Raw genomic sequence first — 17,858 nt, 5'->3', positions numbered from 1 at the left:
TGAAAATGTGTGTAGTAATAGTTGATTTGTTTTTATAGGTTTATGGCAGTCTGTTCCCTCTGAACATGATTTTATTTCTCTTCTTGGTAAAAGTTATGATGCATGAATGGCATATGGAGGAACGGATTATTAAAAGAATGACCTGAGTCACCCTGATGGCGAGATTGCTGTTTTAGACTAATACAACAGGATAACCTTTGGCACAGTATGGTACAGATAGCAGGTTGGGCCCATGGGCCAACCACCAGTTATTTTATTTTCTTTACAAATCCAAAATGTCCCGATAATTCAAATGCCCAAGATCCATATGGGAGCTTAGTTCTTCTTTTCCACAGTAGAGGAGTCTCTCAAAGAACATGGAACCAAGTCACCGCTAAGACACAGACAAGCAAACAATGCCATCAAGTTGCCACCATTGAGGGCTCCGCTGGGTCTGAATGAGGTGCTTACTCAACAATGAGTCACCCTGATTAGGGAAGAAGGGCCTGAAAACCCAGCACTGGCCTGTCTTGCCAAGCCCTGCCCATCTGGCCGCAATCCTGTCTACTATGTGTAGTGCCAGGGCAACGCCCGGATTCACACTGACTGTGCAGCACACTGCCCAGACACATGCTTCTGGGTAGACGTGTCCCACAGTCACACCAGGCCTTGGAGGAAGCTGTGTGTGTAGCTTCTCATGATGATGGGTATTTGCCCAACTGGGGTTCATTTACTAAAGCACAACTCACTGCATTCACACAAGAAGCAAGATGAAGAGATAAAATAGCAAACCAGAGTTGCTTCATGAGATGAAGTTACAGATCCAATGTTTTCCAACTTAAGAAATCCACCAAATGATGGTTGGTACAGTAAATTACTGATTTTTCTTTTTTGGTTCACACCTGGAGATACACAGGGGTTACCCCTGGCTCTGCACTAAGGAATTACTCCTGGAAGTGCTCAGGGACCATATGGGATGTTGGGAATTGAACCTAGGTCAGCCATGTGCAAGGCAAACGCCCTACCTGCTGTGCTATTGCTCCAGCCACAAATTACTAATTTCTGCACTACACAATAAGATCATTTTTCAGGGAAAGAGCAACAGATCACTGAAATGGAGCCTCATTTGCTCTAGTTTTTCCCAAGAATAGAATGATTTTCAAGCTCCTTGAAATGAATATTCTAGAAAGCAGCAATGAATAAGTCTCAAGCAAAGATAGGAAATAAAATGCAACCTCTATTAGCCCTTGTATGTTACAGAATGTCTTCAGGTAGCAATTAAGTCAAGTAATTCAAGTAATTCCACAGTTCATGCTCACAGCGTCTAGCCCACATTCCTTGTCCTGTTTTGTCCAGGCAAAGAAAAGTACCTACCACTTTCTCCATTTTCATTAGCTTGATGTCCTGTTGATGCAACTTCTCATTCTTGATCTCTAACACAGCTTTCAAGCTTTCTAACTCTTGCTCCAGGTACATGATCTGAGGGTTTTTCTGGAAATGACAAAAAAGAACATAGTGCTGAGTGATCATCTCACATAATCACCAACCAATTTTTAGGTAAAGGTAAAGGTAAAGGCCCTCCCGTTGATCGTCGATTTGCTCGAGCGGGCCCAGTAACGTCTCCATTGGAGACTTTGTTGTTACTGTGTCTGGCATATCGAATACTCTCGGTAGCTTGCCGGGCTCTCCGAGAGGGGCGGAGGAATCGAACTCGGGTCGGCCATGTTGGCCGCATGCAAGGCGAGCGCCCTACCCGCTGTGCTATCGCTCCAGCCCAATTTTTAATGTAAAGAATTTTAGATTAGATGTAGAAACTAAACAAGCAAACAGCAAGAGACTGGTACCATCCAGTACCATTTTCCCAAAAGAAAACAAGTGAAAAAGAAGGGTTAACAGAAATTTAAATTCAGAAGAATGAAATAAAACATTTCACTTTTGAAAAATATTCACTAAGCAGTAGCAGTAACTTTATATGGGTAAAGTATTGGCAGCTTAGAAAACTTTTATGGAAAGAGGAGAAAAATCACTGGTCACAATAAGAAACAGATCTCTGGCTGTTTCAGATTAGGCAATTACTAGCCTTTTCTGGTGGAGGAGGGGGAAGGGCAAATGAGAGTTTTCTCTAATCAAAGTAAAGATATATTTAAAAAATTTAATTGGTTGATGTTCTATGTTTTAAAATACAGCTCAAAATGGTTTCTCATGAACATAATTCTGAAATCACACCCATCACCAGTGTACTCACCTCCTTCTTCCAAGGACCCCAATGCTCCTCCCTTTCAAACTCCTTCCCCAAATTCAATTATGTGGTCAGTTCTCTTATGATGAGACAGTGCATTTTATAGAAAACAGAAAATTGTGTTGGGATAACTATATCCCAAGATGTCTGGAGTTTTCTCTTACAATGGGGCTATGTTGCCTTGCTATAGTGGTATATATACTTCAGTGGTAATGCTCCTATCTTTTATTTACTGACTCCCTGAGATCTATAAGGTATATAGAACCTGTGATTCTAAATTTCCTCCCAATAGGACCCCAAAACTCTAGTTAGAAAAGATACTTGCACTACTATGTTCATTGCATCACTATTCACAATATCCCAAATCTGGAAACAGCCAATGTGTCGAGAACAGATGAGTGGATAAAGAAACAACAGGGCATATACACAATGGTATGCACTCGGCTGTAAGAAAAGGTGAAATCATATGGTGGATCCGGTGTGGGTGGATCTGGAGTGTCATCCTAAGTCAAGTCAGTCAGAAGGAACAGATACAGAATGATCTATCTCATATATGGAATATAAAGAAATATAGCAGAGGAATTACCACAGGGGTTGGGGGTGGGAGAACAGAAGGGAAGGGACACTGGACAATGGTGGAGGGAGTAAGATGTAGTGCTGGACTGCGTTATCATGAGAGACTATCGCTGACAGTATGTAAACCACAGGGCCTAAAAGAAAAACAGAATAAAATTCCCTCCGAAATAAACGTGACACAAGGGAAAATCAATCCCGAGAGCATCACAGGGCAGCTATCTGAGTAGACTTCTGAGGAGTATTCTGTGTGTATATGCACTGTGTAAGCGTCAAGAAACTATCTAAAATGTATAATACAAATGGACCACACAGGAGTGACAGATTTGATGCTTGATGAGCGAATTTCATGTGGATCATCAAAACTACCTTCCTGAGCAGTGGTTAATGAAACCTTTGACTCAAAGGCGCTTCTAAAAATTTCCTAAGTTTCGTAATTTCATATATATATATATATATATATATATATATATACATATCTGACTATTTGCACTGAAGACACCGAATCCGATCTTATTTTCTGTTAAAAGGAAATGGCATAATTTATTCTATCAACTTGAAAGAGTAAGGCGTTTACAGTTTATCTCAGTATTCCTCGTAGTACTTTTCTCCTATGTATCCCTTTCTCTTTTCTGTATAGGTGCTTTTCTTGACACAACCTTGGCATGTTTAGATGCCAGGGAATTTTAAATTTTTGCCTTCCTCAATATGTCTTCATTTTAGTTTTTCAAAAGCTTCCAAAATACCTGAGCGCTCTTTGAAATCTGCTCCCTGGGGTGAGATATGGTTCAGCCATTAAGGCCTTGTTTGGACCTCTGACACCACACACAGTTCTCCAAGCACCACTAGGGGTCACTCCTGAGCACAGAGCCAGGAGTAGGCCCTGGCACTGCTGGGTCTCCCCATCCTCTCCCAGAACCCTCAACAGGGTTATACCCTATACCAAAGCCTGTATTTTTCTTGATATCAATGAATGTCTGAGACTCTTCCAGAAGAAAATTTAGCTATGACATTTCTTTCATTGATTATCTCTCCCTTAAACTTAACTATGTAGAGATCAGTAACAGGAGGCAAAGGATTTAGTCAAGAGAGAGTCACACATGTACTTTGACTTTGTTTTCTTGTCTTTTTTTTCGGGGGGGGAGGGATGTGGAGTGCCACACCTGGCAGTGCTCAGGGGTCACACTTGACTACATTCAAGGTTGTTGCTCCCTGTGTCTCCTAGGGAGCTGGTGGTGTCGGGGATGAAATCCTGGTCTCCTGCACACAAAGCAGGCAGTCTAGCCCTTTGAGCTATCTCTCCATCTCTGTGCTTTGAGAGTGTCAAAAGGGCAATACCAGGGCACTGTGATGAGGAGAAGCAGAAGTAACTTTTTTAAAAGGAGTGAAGATGCAAGCTGCAAGAGGATGTTAAGCTTATAAGAGAAATTTGTGTTTCTTTTGTTGTTTTGGGCCACACCCAGTGGTTCTGGGGAATACTCTAGGCTCTGTGCCTGGGGGTCACTCCTAGTATCAAACTGATACAGAAAATTTGTTTTTCAAGAGTGAATATTATTATCATCATGACATAATATCCCAGTCATAAAAAGGGGAAAAAGGCCTATCCATGCACACTGTAACACGCCTATAATACTCCGTACACAAAAGCTAGGAGAAAGTAGCCTAAAGAGACCACTACTGCAAGATTCCAGTTACATGAAATGCCCAGAAGCAGCAACACCACACACAGGCTGCTCACTGAGTTAGTCGTCTACAGAGGGTTCAGATTAAAAAGAAACCCTGTATGCAGTAGTTAAAGTCGTAAGAGTTTTCAGATTAAATCCTTTGGCCAGTGCACATTCTCCTGTTAATACTTATAAAACACTGACTTGTCTACATTTTAAGAGGGTGAAGACTTATAGTGCATAAATTATCTCAGGATAACAGTTAAACAAAAAAGGGGGGACACTTTTCATAGAAAACTTTGATCCCAAGGAGTGGAGAGTTAGTAGAGGGACTGAGGTGCCTTCCCTACCTGCAGCTGATCCTGGCATTGTGTGACCCCCTCCATCACAAGAGGGCGCACCTATTCCCCTTCTGTCCCACCCACTAGCCCCACCCCAGTGCCAACAGCAGGTCCCCAGCATCACTGAAGGTGCAGCCCCAAACAAACCCTTGTGATTATTATCAGTTTTGGGGTCACACCTGGAGATGCTCAGGGGTTACTCCTGGATCTGCATTCAAGAATCACTCCTGGTGATGCTCTGGGGACCAAATAGGATGCTGGCAGGTGTGTGTGTGTGTGTGTGTGTGAAACCCAGGTTAGCCATGTGAAGGAAGTGCCTTACCCACTGTAATAACTCTCTAGCCCCAAACCTTGTGATTCTTAATAACAGTATCTCTGTTTTCCTGTAGCATTATATTCTTTCCCCCAACTCTTCAGATATATTTATTTTCCCCCAGCTTTCTATTTCCTCCCCCCCTTTTTTTTATTGAATCAGTATGAGATACAGAGTTACAAAACTGATCATGATCAGGTTTCAGCGATAGTGTTCCAACATCTCTCCACCAGTGCTGTCGCATTAAACCCCTCACAATATGTTGGACTTCATCTGCTTGTCAGTTTTTAAGAATTTTAAATGAAGTAAATAAGGAAGCTATTTTAGACAACTTAAAAATAGCACTGAGAACTGCGAAAAATATTCCCCATATTTTCTAACACATCAATACTTAATAGGCTTCTGGGCAAAAGAAACATTTAATGGTGATGCACAAGCACAACTTACAACGTTTGCTTTCTCTTGTGATATCCTTTTTTGTTCTTCTAATTTTAACTTTTCATTTAAAGCATCATTTTCACTCTTCAAATCATTGATTTGTTTCTAAAACACAACATGTGGAAATACGTTAATAAGCAGAACCAGAAATGTAGCAAACCCAGAGCCGTCCACAGACCACACAAACCTCCAGAATGATTTTCTTTTTTCTCTTTTGGTGTTGAGATTTACCTACCTCTAATGATTCCTGCTTATCAGAGAGCAAATCCTCCAGTGACTTCTTTTCCACTTCGTGACTCTTCTTGATTTCTGGAAAGAAGGAATTGTTTTGAGGCAATAGTATCCAGGAAGATTGCCATAATCATATCTGTAGCACTGTCCTCCCATTGTTCATCGATTTGCTCGAGTGGGCACCAGTAACGTCTCTATTGTGAGTCTTGTTGTTACTGTTTTTGGCATATTGATTATGCCACAGGTAGCTTGCCAGGCTCTGCTGTGCGGGGGTGATACTCTCTGCAGCTTGCCAGGCTCTCCGAGAGGGGCTGAGGAATCGAACTGGGGTCGGCCCACGTCAGCCACATGCAAGGCAAATGCCCTACCTGCTGTGCTATCGCTCCAGCCCATAATCATATCTACAGTTGTTAAAGCACAGAGTGAGAGCTGATTATGAAGCAGTGTGTATAGTTAGTTTTGATATCAATTTAGTACTCTAATGCGGCTGGAGCGATAGCACAGCGGTAGGGCGTTTGCCTTGCACGCAGCCAACAAGGCCGACCCGAGTTCGATTCCTCCGCCCCTCTTGGAGAGCCCGGCAAGCTACTGAGAGTATCTCACCCGCACGGCAGAGCCTGGCAAGCTCCCCATGACGTATTCGATATGCCAGACACAGTAACAACAAAGTCTCCAATGGAGACGTTACTGGGCCCGCTCGAGCAAATCAATGATCAACGGGAGGGCCTTTACTTTTACTTTTACTTAATGCATCATTTTTCAACTTTTGATCCCAGATGGGCCCCCAGAACATTCCAAGGGTGGTGGGGGGGGGGAGAGAGAAACTTGTAGGATGGGAGGGTCACAGGAAGCAAGCAAGGTCAGAAGGGTCACAATTGGAAACAGGTTGAGAAACTCTATTCTAATGGACCCCAGGAGGGGTGCAGGTCAGGTAACCTCATCTTACAAGACCCACCAAGGCCCACAGCAGCCACCAGACCATGGGGGCAGTGTCCCTCTCAGGGGCAGCTTCGAGCATGGTCTTCACATTCCTGGGGTGGAGCTCTTTTTGACATAGGCTCTTTTTGCATAAGCTGAATGAAGTTTGAAATTAAACCCATCTCTAGCAGGACAGACACAAATAGTATGTCCTGGGCCAGCAGCTTTTACATATTGCTTTTACATATTATCTCCCCTGACTCCACGCAGATCCATTTTTGATGAGAAAGGCCAAAGGACACATGGCCCATTCTAAGCACATGCCTTGTGCTTCTTGTGAGATCATGGGGGTAGGCAACACCTTCTGTTCTGAAACAAAGGGTTCTTAGCCTGTCCTTCGACTTACGCTCTTTCAGAACATGATCAAATCATTTAGAAAAAAAAAAAGGACTCCTGTTGTACCCAAGTGTCATCTGTATTTCTTGGTGGAGTTGGTGAGCAAGAGACTTCAGCAAGGGCCCTTTCCCAAGACCAGCAAACACTGGCACCTTCTACCTCCTAGGCCCAGGAGTGGAGATGTGCTCCTGTACCCCAAAGGCCTTAAGTTCTTTAAGGTGTGTTGTATGGGTCAGAGGGAGTATAGGAGGTAAGGTGCTCGCTGTGCAGATAACTGACCCTGGTTTAAATCCCTGGCACTATATATATTTATAGTTCTCCGAGCGCTGGCAGAGATGACTCCTAAGCAGAGAGTCACTAATAGCCTCTGAGCACTGTGGGGAGTAGCCTTGTCACCCCCCTCAAAACCTTGCATTTTAATTTTAATTAATGAATGGTTTGGGGGCCACACCTAGCTCTATTCAGGGCTTCCTCCTGGCTCTACATTAAGGGATTGCCTCTGGTGGGCTCAGGAAAATATATGTGGTGCAGGGAACTGAACCCGAAGGAACCTGCACTATCTCTCTGCTCCCCGCACCCCTCCCCCCAAATGTATTTTACTTCTTTTTCTTTTTTTTTTCTTTTGCTTTTTGGGTCACACCCGGTGATGCATAGGGATTATTCCTGGTGGTGCTTGGGGGACCATATGGGATGCTAGGAATTGAACCCGGGCTGACCGTGTGCAAGGCAAATGCCCTACCCGCTGTATTATCGCTCCAGCCCCCGCATTTTACTTCTTAAGAAGGCTGACATTTATAACCATTATTTTCCTCCTTAAGGGCAAGGGCTACAGCTATCAAAGAACAATACAAAAAGAAACCAAAAGTGCCCCAACAGAGCACGTAGAAATATAACAGAGAAAGCAAAATTATGGATTCCTTGACTCAGAAAGAAAGGGATAGACATAGAAAGATTGCATTCATCTGGGGAACATAAAGTAACAAAATAGGAGACTAACACCCAAGAATGGCTGAGAATTGTACCAGGAATTTTACTCCATGGCTTGGAGGCCAACCACACATGCTAGGGGAAAAGGGAGCTCAGATAGAGAAGGGAGCACCAAATAAAGGTGTTGGGAGGATCCTCCCAGGATGGGAGAAGCATGCGGAAAGTAGACTCTGGACTAAACATGATTGCCACTCAATGCCTCTTTTGCAAACCACAACACCCAATAAGAGATAGAGATCAAAAGGGAATGCCCTGCCACAGAGGCAGGGTGGGATGGGGCAGATGGGGGGTGGGAGGGATACTGGGACCCGTGGTGGTGGGAAATGGGCACTGGTGGAGGAATGGGTATTTGATCATTGTATAATTGAAACCCAAGCACAAAAATGTGTAAGTCTGCAACTGTACCTCATGATGTCTCACTATTTAAAAGAAATAAATAAAAAAATTATGAATTCTTCCATTTTGAGCCTTTCATGCTATTCCATTGGATTTTATTCTAATTAAATAGGAAAAGAAAAGAGATGAAAAGAATGGAAAGAAAAGAAATCAAAAGAAAAAAAAGAAAAAAATGAAAATGTTGAGGCCAAAGAGAGAGCTCAAAATGCCCCCTACATGCAGGGGGCCCTGCTTCAATCCGCGGCACAATTCCCTGAGTACCCCGAAAGTGATACCTCCAAGCCCCAGCAGTAGAACCAAGTAAAGCCCCTGAACCCTACAAGGTTAACCTTCCCTCCTCCCTTTCAAAACAAAATATTCTTGCCTGAAATTGAGGCTTCATAGGCCACCTTGAGCAACTCTACTTTCTCCGAGTGGCTAGCTTCAGTTTCCAACTTAGCAGTTTCATGAGCGGTCTTCAAGCTGTCAAACTAGAAGGGGAAACAAAGCCACATCAAAACCCAAAGCTCTGAGCTGAATAACAGCAACAATAGGAGACTGGACACGTATGTCTACAGGTCACCTAGCACACACGAGGAATCCCCACCTTGGGGGTGCCACTGCCAACTCCCCACCGCAGCCCTGATTAGGGCCGCACACAGGCACCCTCCCCACGCACTGTACTTCATAGCCAGGGATGGCCAAGTCCATGGGGGAGGCCTGAAAGTCTGTGTGGCTGTGATAAGACTACGTAAGTTCCACCTGTCACCCCCCTAGCCTGTGTCTGCCACAGAATGGGCACTTTGTAATATCCGCAACATGGAAAGGCAAGTTTACAATGGAGCAAGGAAGTTAAAGAACGATTTGTGACACATCACTAGGTGAAAACACATAGATTTTTAAATGAGCACATTAAAAAAAAATCAGAAGTTCACACCAATGGCTTCAGCAGTCCAACTCTAGACTGGCTGACAAAGAAATTATTTCTAGGCAGAAGGATAGAAGTTTGCTCTTAATTTTCTCTATTTTTTTCTTCTCTTCCTTTCTTCAGTGCATATACATGGTCCTGATCCTAAGTGGAAAACATAAGAAGCCACCACCAAGAATATGCTTGGTTTCCAAAAACACTCACCTGCTCTTGCAACTGAGTTTTATACTTCTCTGCTTCTTCAATGTAAATGTTCTGAAGTTTTTCACACTCCTGGGTATAGAATTCCTTAAGCCGATTCTCGAGCTCCGTTAGGTCTGTCTGGTGCTGCTGGTTGAGCTTCTGGACAAATCCTTCATAGGTGATCTGCAACTCATTTCTAGCCTTTTCCAATTTCTCACAGGTGGTTGAAGCAGTGACTGAAAAGAGATTTTTTTTTTTTAAAGAAGGGGGAGTGAACAAAGACCTTTTTTTGACTTGTTAAAATGTTCTTAACTCATAACCTTCCCAAACAGCTGTGAGGACTCTGGAAGCATAAACCTAGCACCATCTTAGTTTACAGTGACAGGTTTTTAAATCCTTTTTTTGGTTTGTTTGTTTGTTTGTTTTGGGGCCACACCTAGAGTTGCTCAGGGATTACTCTGGGCTCTGCACTCAGGGATCACTCCTGGTGAGGCTGGAGGGCCCCATGGTTTGTCAGGATCAAACTCTGGGTGGGTCCAGAGTAAGGCAAGTGCCCTACCCACCGGATTACAAAATGATCTCAGTGACTAGGTTTTCAAAGGTTGACAGTATGGATGTGAACAATAAAATGGAGTAAGAGTCAATGATTGTTACAGATAAAACAACAAACAAAAACGAAATCGTTTAGCACCCAGTAAAGAAGCTAAGTATTTGAGAAGAGTGAATCTTTCAAGTTAAGATTATTACCCTTCAGATGGTGACTAATCAACAAGGGGCCATAAGGAGGAGAGGCTTTGATTGGTTGAAGCCTCTCTAAGGAGGAGGAGAGGTTTTGATTGGCTGAAATCTCTCTAAGTACAGCCAGTCAGTAAAGGCGAAACAAAGATACTGCATGAGCTCAGATATCAGCCTGATAAAGGAGAGGGATTTTAAGGTTCAGCTTAATTTGAACTGAGTTCAGTTTAGATGGGAAATACAGTAATAAAAACAAAATATTAGAATATACTGAATACAAATCACTAGAACACAAAAACTTTAGGGGGAATTTTTTTTTTTAAAGCAATAGTACAGAAAAGTTACCTTCCCCCCCCCCCCCCCCCCCCCCCCCGTTATCTGATAAACATGATTTAAAATCAAAGGATCCTTCCCCTTCACCAGCACAAACAAAAATACAACCACTAGCACTGCATTGCAGAACTAGCATGAAAACACACAATCTACATGCACTATAATAAATTCTGGTAGGTCTCTGTTATCTTGCAGGATGTTTCGCTTTGGATTTCTCCACCCCTCCCCTTTCTCAGTGTCAAACAAAGGTGACTGGAGGGCACCGTGTTTGGGGGGGAGGGTGCATTTTCTTCACAACCCAAAATGCCCGTGGGTAGTGCTAAGCATACAAAATTAATCTTAACATCTCTTGGGTTCAGAACAAAAGTTTCAGGACTTGTGGGGGGAAAGTATTGTTTTAAAGCACAGAAGAGAATTGGAATCTGCGATGATTCTATCAGTCACACAAAACTGGCTGGTTCCCGGCAGGAATTTATGGTAGCAATGCAGACTTGTTTTATAGGGAAATATGTCACTTGGCAGCAAAAATACTGGTCACATAATAGTATTTTGGCAAGCGGGTGTGGGGGGGCGGAGGTTCTGAGGGGGTTTGCTTTGGGCAACTCCCAGTGGTACTCAGGATAACTGTGGTACCAGAGAAGTGAACCAAGGGTCAGCTGCATGCAAGGCAAGCACCTTAGCCCAATACAGTCTCTTGAGTGCATATCCGTATCGTTTCTGAGGGAAAATGAGCCATATGGAAATAATAAGTATCTGCTAAAAAGAATCCTTAAAATTCAGATAAACCCACAAGTATTTATTTAAGAGGAGCCAATCTTTCAAACAAACACTAGTACTTGGTCACTGGCACCAGATGGGCCTCCCACACACGTTAGCTAATTCTCACACAAGTGTGAGTGACTACTCAAAGCATGACTAAAGAGAAAGTGCCCGAACAGTTTACCCGCCAGTCCTGAGTGCGGGGGAAGAGAGAGACTCAGTACAGTGAGCTGTGTGGACTGGAATTCTGCCTATACCCACGACTTGTGCTCTTTCCAAACTTCGCCCAGATGCCTCTGGCACCAGGTACTGGAGAGAAAGAAAATCTCAATTGTCTGTTTGAAATGATAATCAGGGCGCTCCAGAATTTAAAAGCAAAGAGGGTATATGAGCATCCACTCGCACTAGCCAGTGAATAGGGCATTTTCTCTGTTTGGGGATGGAAAAGCTAAGGGCTACGGACATAGTTTGGATCCCTGGTGCTGAAAATAAGGCATACATGTTTTTTTTTTTTTTAAAAAAAAAGGCTGGAAGAGTGTTAAATTTTGGGAAGCCACTATGAGTGAGGGAGAGGGGGAGTGAAGGGAGGACGGGGAACAGGAGAAAAGGGGTCCGCTGGGGGACGAGTGTATGACTGTTGTTATTGCAACAGGCCAAGCACAGGCGCAGCCCCAGACAGTGACATCAGCCTGCAGCTGCACACAGACCTTTTGCACTGTTTACAGCCACAGGGTGCTGTGTGGAGAACAGCTGGGCTGAAATATCCCTCGCACCAGTGACTTTGTTTTGAATTAAATAGTCTGGGCCCCCCAAGGAAACATTATTTGGCAGAAAGACACGTAAGTTAATTTTACTTTAAAACAGGACACATATGTAAATGTACCAAGGGTTCCAGAGTGCTCCTAACTTCTGTGCACATACGTGTGTTTATGTGTGGAGGGGAAAGGGAGTCGCACGTGGGGCGGGGGGGAGGAAAGGGTGGGGGTTGTCCTGTGGTTTCAGTTTATGAACTCTGCCTTTGTCAGTACAGGGTGAACAGACTCCAGAGTCCCCTCCTCAGTCCGGTATCTTCCTGGATTATTCCCCAGAATTCTAGTCAGTTTCCAAAAACACCCAAGCCAGAATAGAGCATACACATTTTCAGTATGTGGACTAAGGAAGCAAGGGGCTTAAGCGGGACCGTTTTCAAGGAACCAGTGCTGAGATAAAAAGTGCACAAGATGCAGTCAGAACGGCCCCTATGTCCTGGTCATTCCACCAGGCAACTTCTTACCAGCATGTCTAAGGTTACTAGGATCGAGCCTGTGGAATGACAGACCATAACCCTGGCACATACACACTGACGGGCTGCACAACCCACCCCCACAACCCCAGCCTGAAAATGAGATACAGAGCTTTCAAAGGAAAAGAGAGGAGGAGAGAGAAAAATTAATTCACAAGATGGGCACAAAACCTCAAGATGAAATCCACATTTTCAATCTGGGATGAGCCAGGCCTGAGAATTCCAGGCGGGTGGCATCCTACGCATTCTGACACGTTAAAAAACAAAAGACGGAGCAAGGGGAAAACATTTCCAGAGAAGCTGCGAACTTGTTTGAAATTTTTGCTTTAATTATCTGGATGACATCTAGAAAGGTCCAATGTCAGAGCCAAATATATCCTCCGAAACCAGAAGTGGGTTCAGCCGAGTCCTTTAGGGGCCCCCCAAGGAGAGCCTTTGCCTGATTAGCCCTGGATGACTTTTCTATGAGGCCGAGGCCAGAGTTTTACAATTTCCATCTTGAAGGGATGAATTTCCTTTTGGGATTGATAAATTATACTGTTTATAGGGGAAAAAAATTCCTTAAGCTTTACACTAACTGGTCAATATTCTTTTGAAAAAGACACAGAGTCTTCTTATTTTTTTCATCAGAGTAGTATGCATCATGAGAAAACCAAAATATAGCTCCATTATTAGGAACATAAAAAAATGTTTTAGTAGAAAAAGTCAGAAAACTTAGGTTCCTATCTCAGTCATTTTACCTATGTGATCTCAGCAAATTACTGACATTTTCCAAAGATCCATTTCCTCAGTTTCTAACTGGAGATATTAGTCCCTTTTACCATTTTTACAGGAAAAAGTATTTGGGAAGCAGGTAAATAATATAAAAGAACTGTATACTATGTTTGTTCCTTTTCTGTAAATTTCAGAATATTCTACAGTTTAAAGTTTTTTTTTTTTTAAGGAAAGGAAAAGAGAAAGCATTTCATCCTAAGATACATTTTCTCACTGTGTGCTGTACATCCCCCCCTTTTTTTCTTTTTGGGTCACACTCTGCGATGCACAGGGGTTACTCCTGGTTCATGCACTCAGAAATTACTCCTGACCATGCTCGGGGGACCATATGGGATGCTGGGAATTGAACCCAGGTCAGGCCGCATGCAAGGCAAATGCCCTACATGCTGTGCTATCGCTCCAGTCCCTGTAACTCCACTTTTTAAAAAAAAGCTGACAAGGGGTCTGCAATACGGCACAGAGGGCCAGTGTGCATGCTTCACCGCTTCACCACAAGTTGGGGTGCGATCCTCAAAACCTCATGTTTTCCTCCCAGCACTGCTGTGAAGGACCCCAGAGTATCAAGGTAAGTAAGTAGCTCCTGTGCTCTACTGGGTGTGGACCCCCAACAGAAACACAAAGGGAAGTCGCTATGTGTCAGACTATAGTGAAGCATGCAATGGGTGTGAGGTGAATCGTTACAAAAATCCTAATGCGTTTTTAAAAATTCGAATGCGTTTAAAGAGTCTTCTATGCAATGACAACGAGAGTGGGAAATGGTCACATGGACAAGAACTGTGTCCTGTAAAAAGGGTAAAGTGATATGCATGATACCCTTTCAGTAAGAGAGGCGGGCAGAGAGGGGGAGAGGGAGAGAGGGACAGAGTCTTGACCAAAGGACTCAAGGAAGAACTGTGACCTTTCCCTTAATTGCTTAGAAGAATTTCAATGGAGAACCTATTCCAGGAAGAGAGCCATCGCCTTAGATAACACCATCTAATGTGACCCAGGTGAGGGACAGAGCCACAGCCACGGCTGTTAAGAGTCCTCTTGTGTGCCACAGCTTTTGCATGGTGCACACAAACATTTGTCTACTCAGCATTTGCCCTTTTCTTCCTGAGAACTGTTTGCATCCCCGGTGAAGCCTCAGACCTGGGCCTTTTTTCTCCCTAGCTCAGGATGGCTTGCGAACTCCATTTTTCAAACCGACGCAGATAAAGACCTCTGCAGTCTGGCCATGGTTGGTTTTTAGAGTAGATTTTTAAAAATTCAAGCTCACTGTAAAAACCACATCTGGAATTCTGCAACCCCAAGGAGATTTCACTGTGGCATTTGAAAAGTACTTTAAATATGCAGCCTTGTTAAGCCACAACTGTACACCAAACTAAAAGGGTGAAGGAATTAACACATTCCATAAGGTGTAAGATAGCCTGACACTCATAGACACCAGGCCAGTGTTGATGAGACAGTTTACATGCTGCTTTTGACAGAGTCAAGTCACTTTTCTCTGGTAAGACAGTTTAAATCCAACAACACTCCTCAGATTTTGACACGAGTGAAACATTTTGACGTGACATTTCCAAAGTCATGATCAATGCAAACTAGCGCTTATTTAAAAGGATTTCCCAACCTCTTGGTTTTACCAAATTTTTTTTTTACTCACTATGCAAAGTTCTTCTAAGGTGTTTTGCTTTCTGTTTGGCTCTATGTCACTTAATTTGAAAGCATCATTAAGACAAATACATTCCAGTGGCTGGAGAGATAGCACAGTGGGTAGGGCGTTTTGCCTTGCACGTGGCCGACCCGGGTTTGATTCCCAACATCCCATATGGTCACCGCCAGGAGTAACTCCTAAGTGCAGAGCCAGGAGTAACCCCTTTGCATCGCCAGGTGTGACCCAAAAAGAAAAAAAAGAAAAACAAATAAATTCCAAACCAGGAAATGCAGAGTTTTATCACTGTGATTAGGAAACAGGGAGTCCTCAATAAAACATCTTTCTCAGAGCAGAGAGCTGGTGCAGGGGTTAGGATGCTTGTCTTCATGTGGCTGACCTCAGTTCCATCCCCAGCACCTCATGGGATTCCCTGAGCCCCACCAGGAGTGATGATCCCTGAGCAGTCAGGAGTAACCCCTGAGCACCACTAGGTGTGGCCCAAATCTTCCTCTTCCCCACAAATACAAGAGTTTTCTCTTCATTTACATGAAAAAAGTGTAATTCCATTAATTTTTAGCAAGAAACAATGGGAATCCCCAAAAGATCATAATTGGCTCTCTACTACAGTTCGATTCACACTACAAGGAACCAACATGACACACTTATTCCCTATGTAAAGGTAAAGGCCCTCCCATTGATCGTCAATTTGCTCGAGCGGGCCCAGTAACGTCTCCATTGGAGACTTTGTTGTTACTGTGTCTGGCATATCGAATACTCTCGGTAGCTTGCCGGGCTCTCCGAGAGGGGCGGAGGAATCGAACTCGGGTCGGCCATGTTGGCTGCTTGTAAGGCGAACGCCCTACCCGCTGTGCTATCGCTCCTTCCCTATGTAAGAGGCGAATTATTTGTAGGGCGCAAGGGAGAGTGTTGCAATGCAGCTGTTGTGGGCTCAATCTCCAAGGCCCCAGAGCACTGGCTGGCAGCCCAGGTATCTCTGCCATCTCATCCTTGGGTCCTCACATGAACTACTGGTGGGTTTTGTGAGGGTCCTCCAGGCCTCCTGAGCACTGCATGGGATATGCTGCCCCCACCGCAAAAACATAAACAAAAAACTGAACTATAATTTATTTTAAGGGCTGACACTTTCAAGACGATATGCCGATTAACAGGGATCATCCCACAATATGTTTCCAAATAAAACCATAGTTCGCTTTAATTTTTAAACTGCTGAAAAATACGTATGTCAACAGTGAGCATTGGTAAATCATGAAAATGAACTGGGCTTCCCTGAGTGACTGTCCTCACCAGTAAACTCTTCGAAGGCGCAATGAACTTGCTTGAGAGATCTGGGCATAACTCAACTAAAGACAAGGAATTTTAGCTTAGATTCAGAAAAGGCATGCAAGTGGCAGAAAGAGGAAAGGCAGAGAGGGCAATGCATCCCTTGGAGGAAGCGGAGAGCTGAACGAACCTGGGGACACAAAGCGCATCTGGGGAATCCCACAGGGAAATCACATGTGGAGACTAGGGGATGCTTTGGGGTTTTATCTATGAACCAAAATGGAGTTACTTGTGTTAGTTGCAAATGTCCAGTAGAGCCTGGCTTCTTAAATGGTGGATGGCTGATTATCGAGAGTAACAGAGGTTCCCCCTGCCCCCCCCCCAAAATTAACAATGGTAAAAGGGTTCTGAAAGCAAAATGGTCAAAAATTAATTCAAAATCAACCATGTCAAAAATTCCAAGTGTTTCACAAATCCCTGTAATAGAGGACACATATGACATTTATTATAGTGTCCTGATAGCATGTGGAGAGAAGAGAAGTAGGTCTGGAACCAAGGATACCTGCTGGGAAACCACTGAATATACATGCCAGGTGAGAAAATGGGGGTAAGGGCGTGGGGGGGGGGAGGTGTAGTTTAACATGAGCAGCAGCCAGAGCTGGGCACTGAGGAAGGAGGGATTCAATGACATTAGAAAACAGACCCATTCACATGGGGAGAGATGGAGAAGCTGTGGGGGTCAGCTGTTGGCTGGAGAAGAGGGGAGCATGTGACTTAATAATGGCATCAAACACCACCACAGAGCACTGGTAAGAAATGGGCTGGAATGAGGAGACACTGAGGATTGTTCAGGAAGAAAAGGGCTGGGCTGTCAGGAAGATTGGATTAAAACTCTGGGAAGGGATGGATAAGGAAAGCCCTGCTTCCCGACTGCATGGAAGTAGGTAAGAGTAATCCCACTGCACCCCCAGTCACTCATGACCAGGGTGGAGACAACAAATGTTATGGAAAAGTTCTGGATATAATTCCAAGCATACATAGTCAGAGCACACAGAAATGAAACAAAGATGAATCATGGAGACACAGGGTGAACAAGACAGGAACAAAAAAGTACTACAGAGAGATGAAAGGCAGCTGGGAGGCTCCATAGCTCCCGGAGAATGCTCCAGGTCCCAAACAGAGCCGAGATCACCAGGAAGTCCCAGATAGGGTAGATGCCACATCCCGACTTCTCCAGATGGAACCCGGTGACCATGAGCCTCTACAAGCATAGCTCGGGCATGCAGGAACCAGGACTTTTATTCCAAACCACCACGCAACATCGTCTTATATACAAAGTGATCAATGGAAAGTAAATCATCCAACATTTCTCCCTGAAAATAAGGCTTAACTCTTTTACAAACCACAACACCCAACAGGAGAGAGAGAACAAAAGGGAATGCCCTGCCACAGAGGCATGGGGGGATGGAGGGTGGGAGGGATACTGGGATCCTTGG

The 17,858-nt window shown here is 44.0% G+C and overlaps 1 protein-coding gene across 4 annotated transcripts in view; it reads right to left on the bottom strand.

Moving 5' to 3' along the window:
• Positions 1-17,858, bottom strand: part of MTUS1 (microtubule associated scaffold protein 1) — a 131,253-nt gene that overhangs the window by 7,595 nt on the left and 105,800 nt on the right. For all 4 annotated transcript variants that reach the window (XM_056114062.1, XM_056114063.1, XM_056114064.1 and 1 more), the window contains 5 exons: positions 9,587-9,801; positions 8,840-8,945; positions 5,783-5,856; positions 5,557-5,652; positions 1,354-1,470 (listed from right to left, as the gene is read on the bottom strand). In XM_056114062.1, the coding sequence (XP_055970037.1) occupies positions 1,354-1,470; positions 5,557-5,652; positions 5,783-5,856; positions 8,840-8,945; positions 9,587-9,801 (608 nt within the window). The remainder of the gene's footprint in view (positions 1-1,353; positions 1,471-5,556; positions 5,653-5,782; positions 5,857-8,839; positions 8,946-9,586; positions 9,802-17,858) is intronic.

Source organism: Sorex fumeus, unplaced genomic scaffold, assembly GCF_029834395.1.
Source record: "Sorex fumeus unplaced genomic scaffold, SorFum_2.1 ptg000024l, whole genome shotgun sequence".
NCBI lineage: Eukaryota > Metazoa > Chordata > Mammalia > Eulipotyphla > Soricidae > Sorex > Sorex fumeus.
The sequence above is the reverse complement of the archived record's forward strand: the minus strand, read 5'-3'. Positions and strand labels throughout refer to the sequence as shown.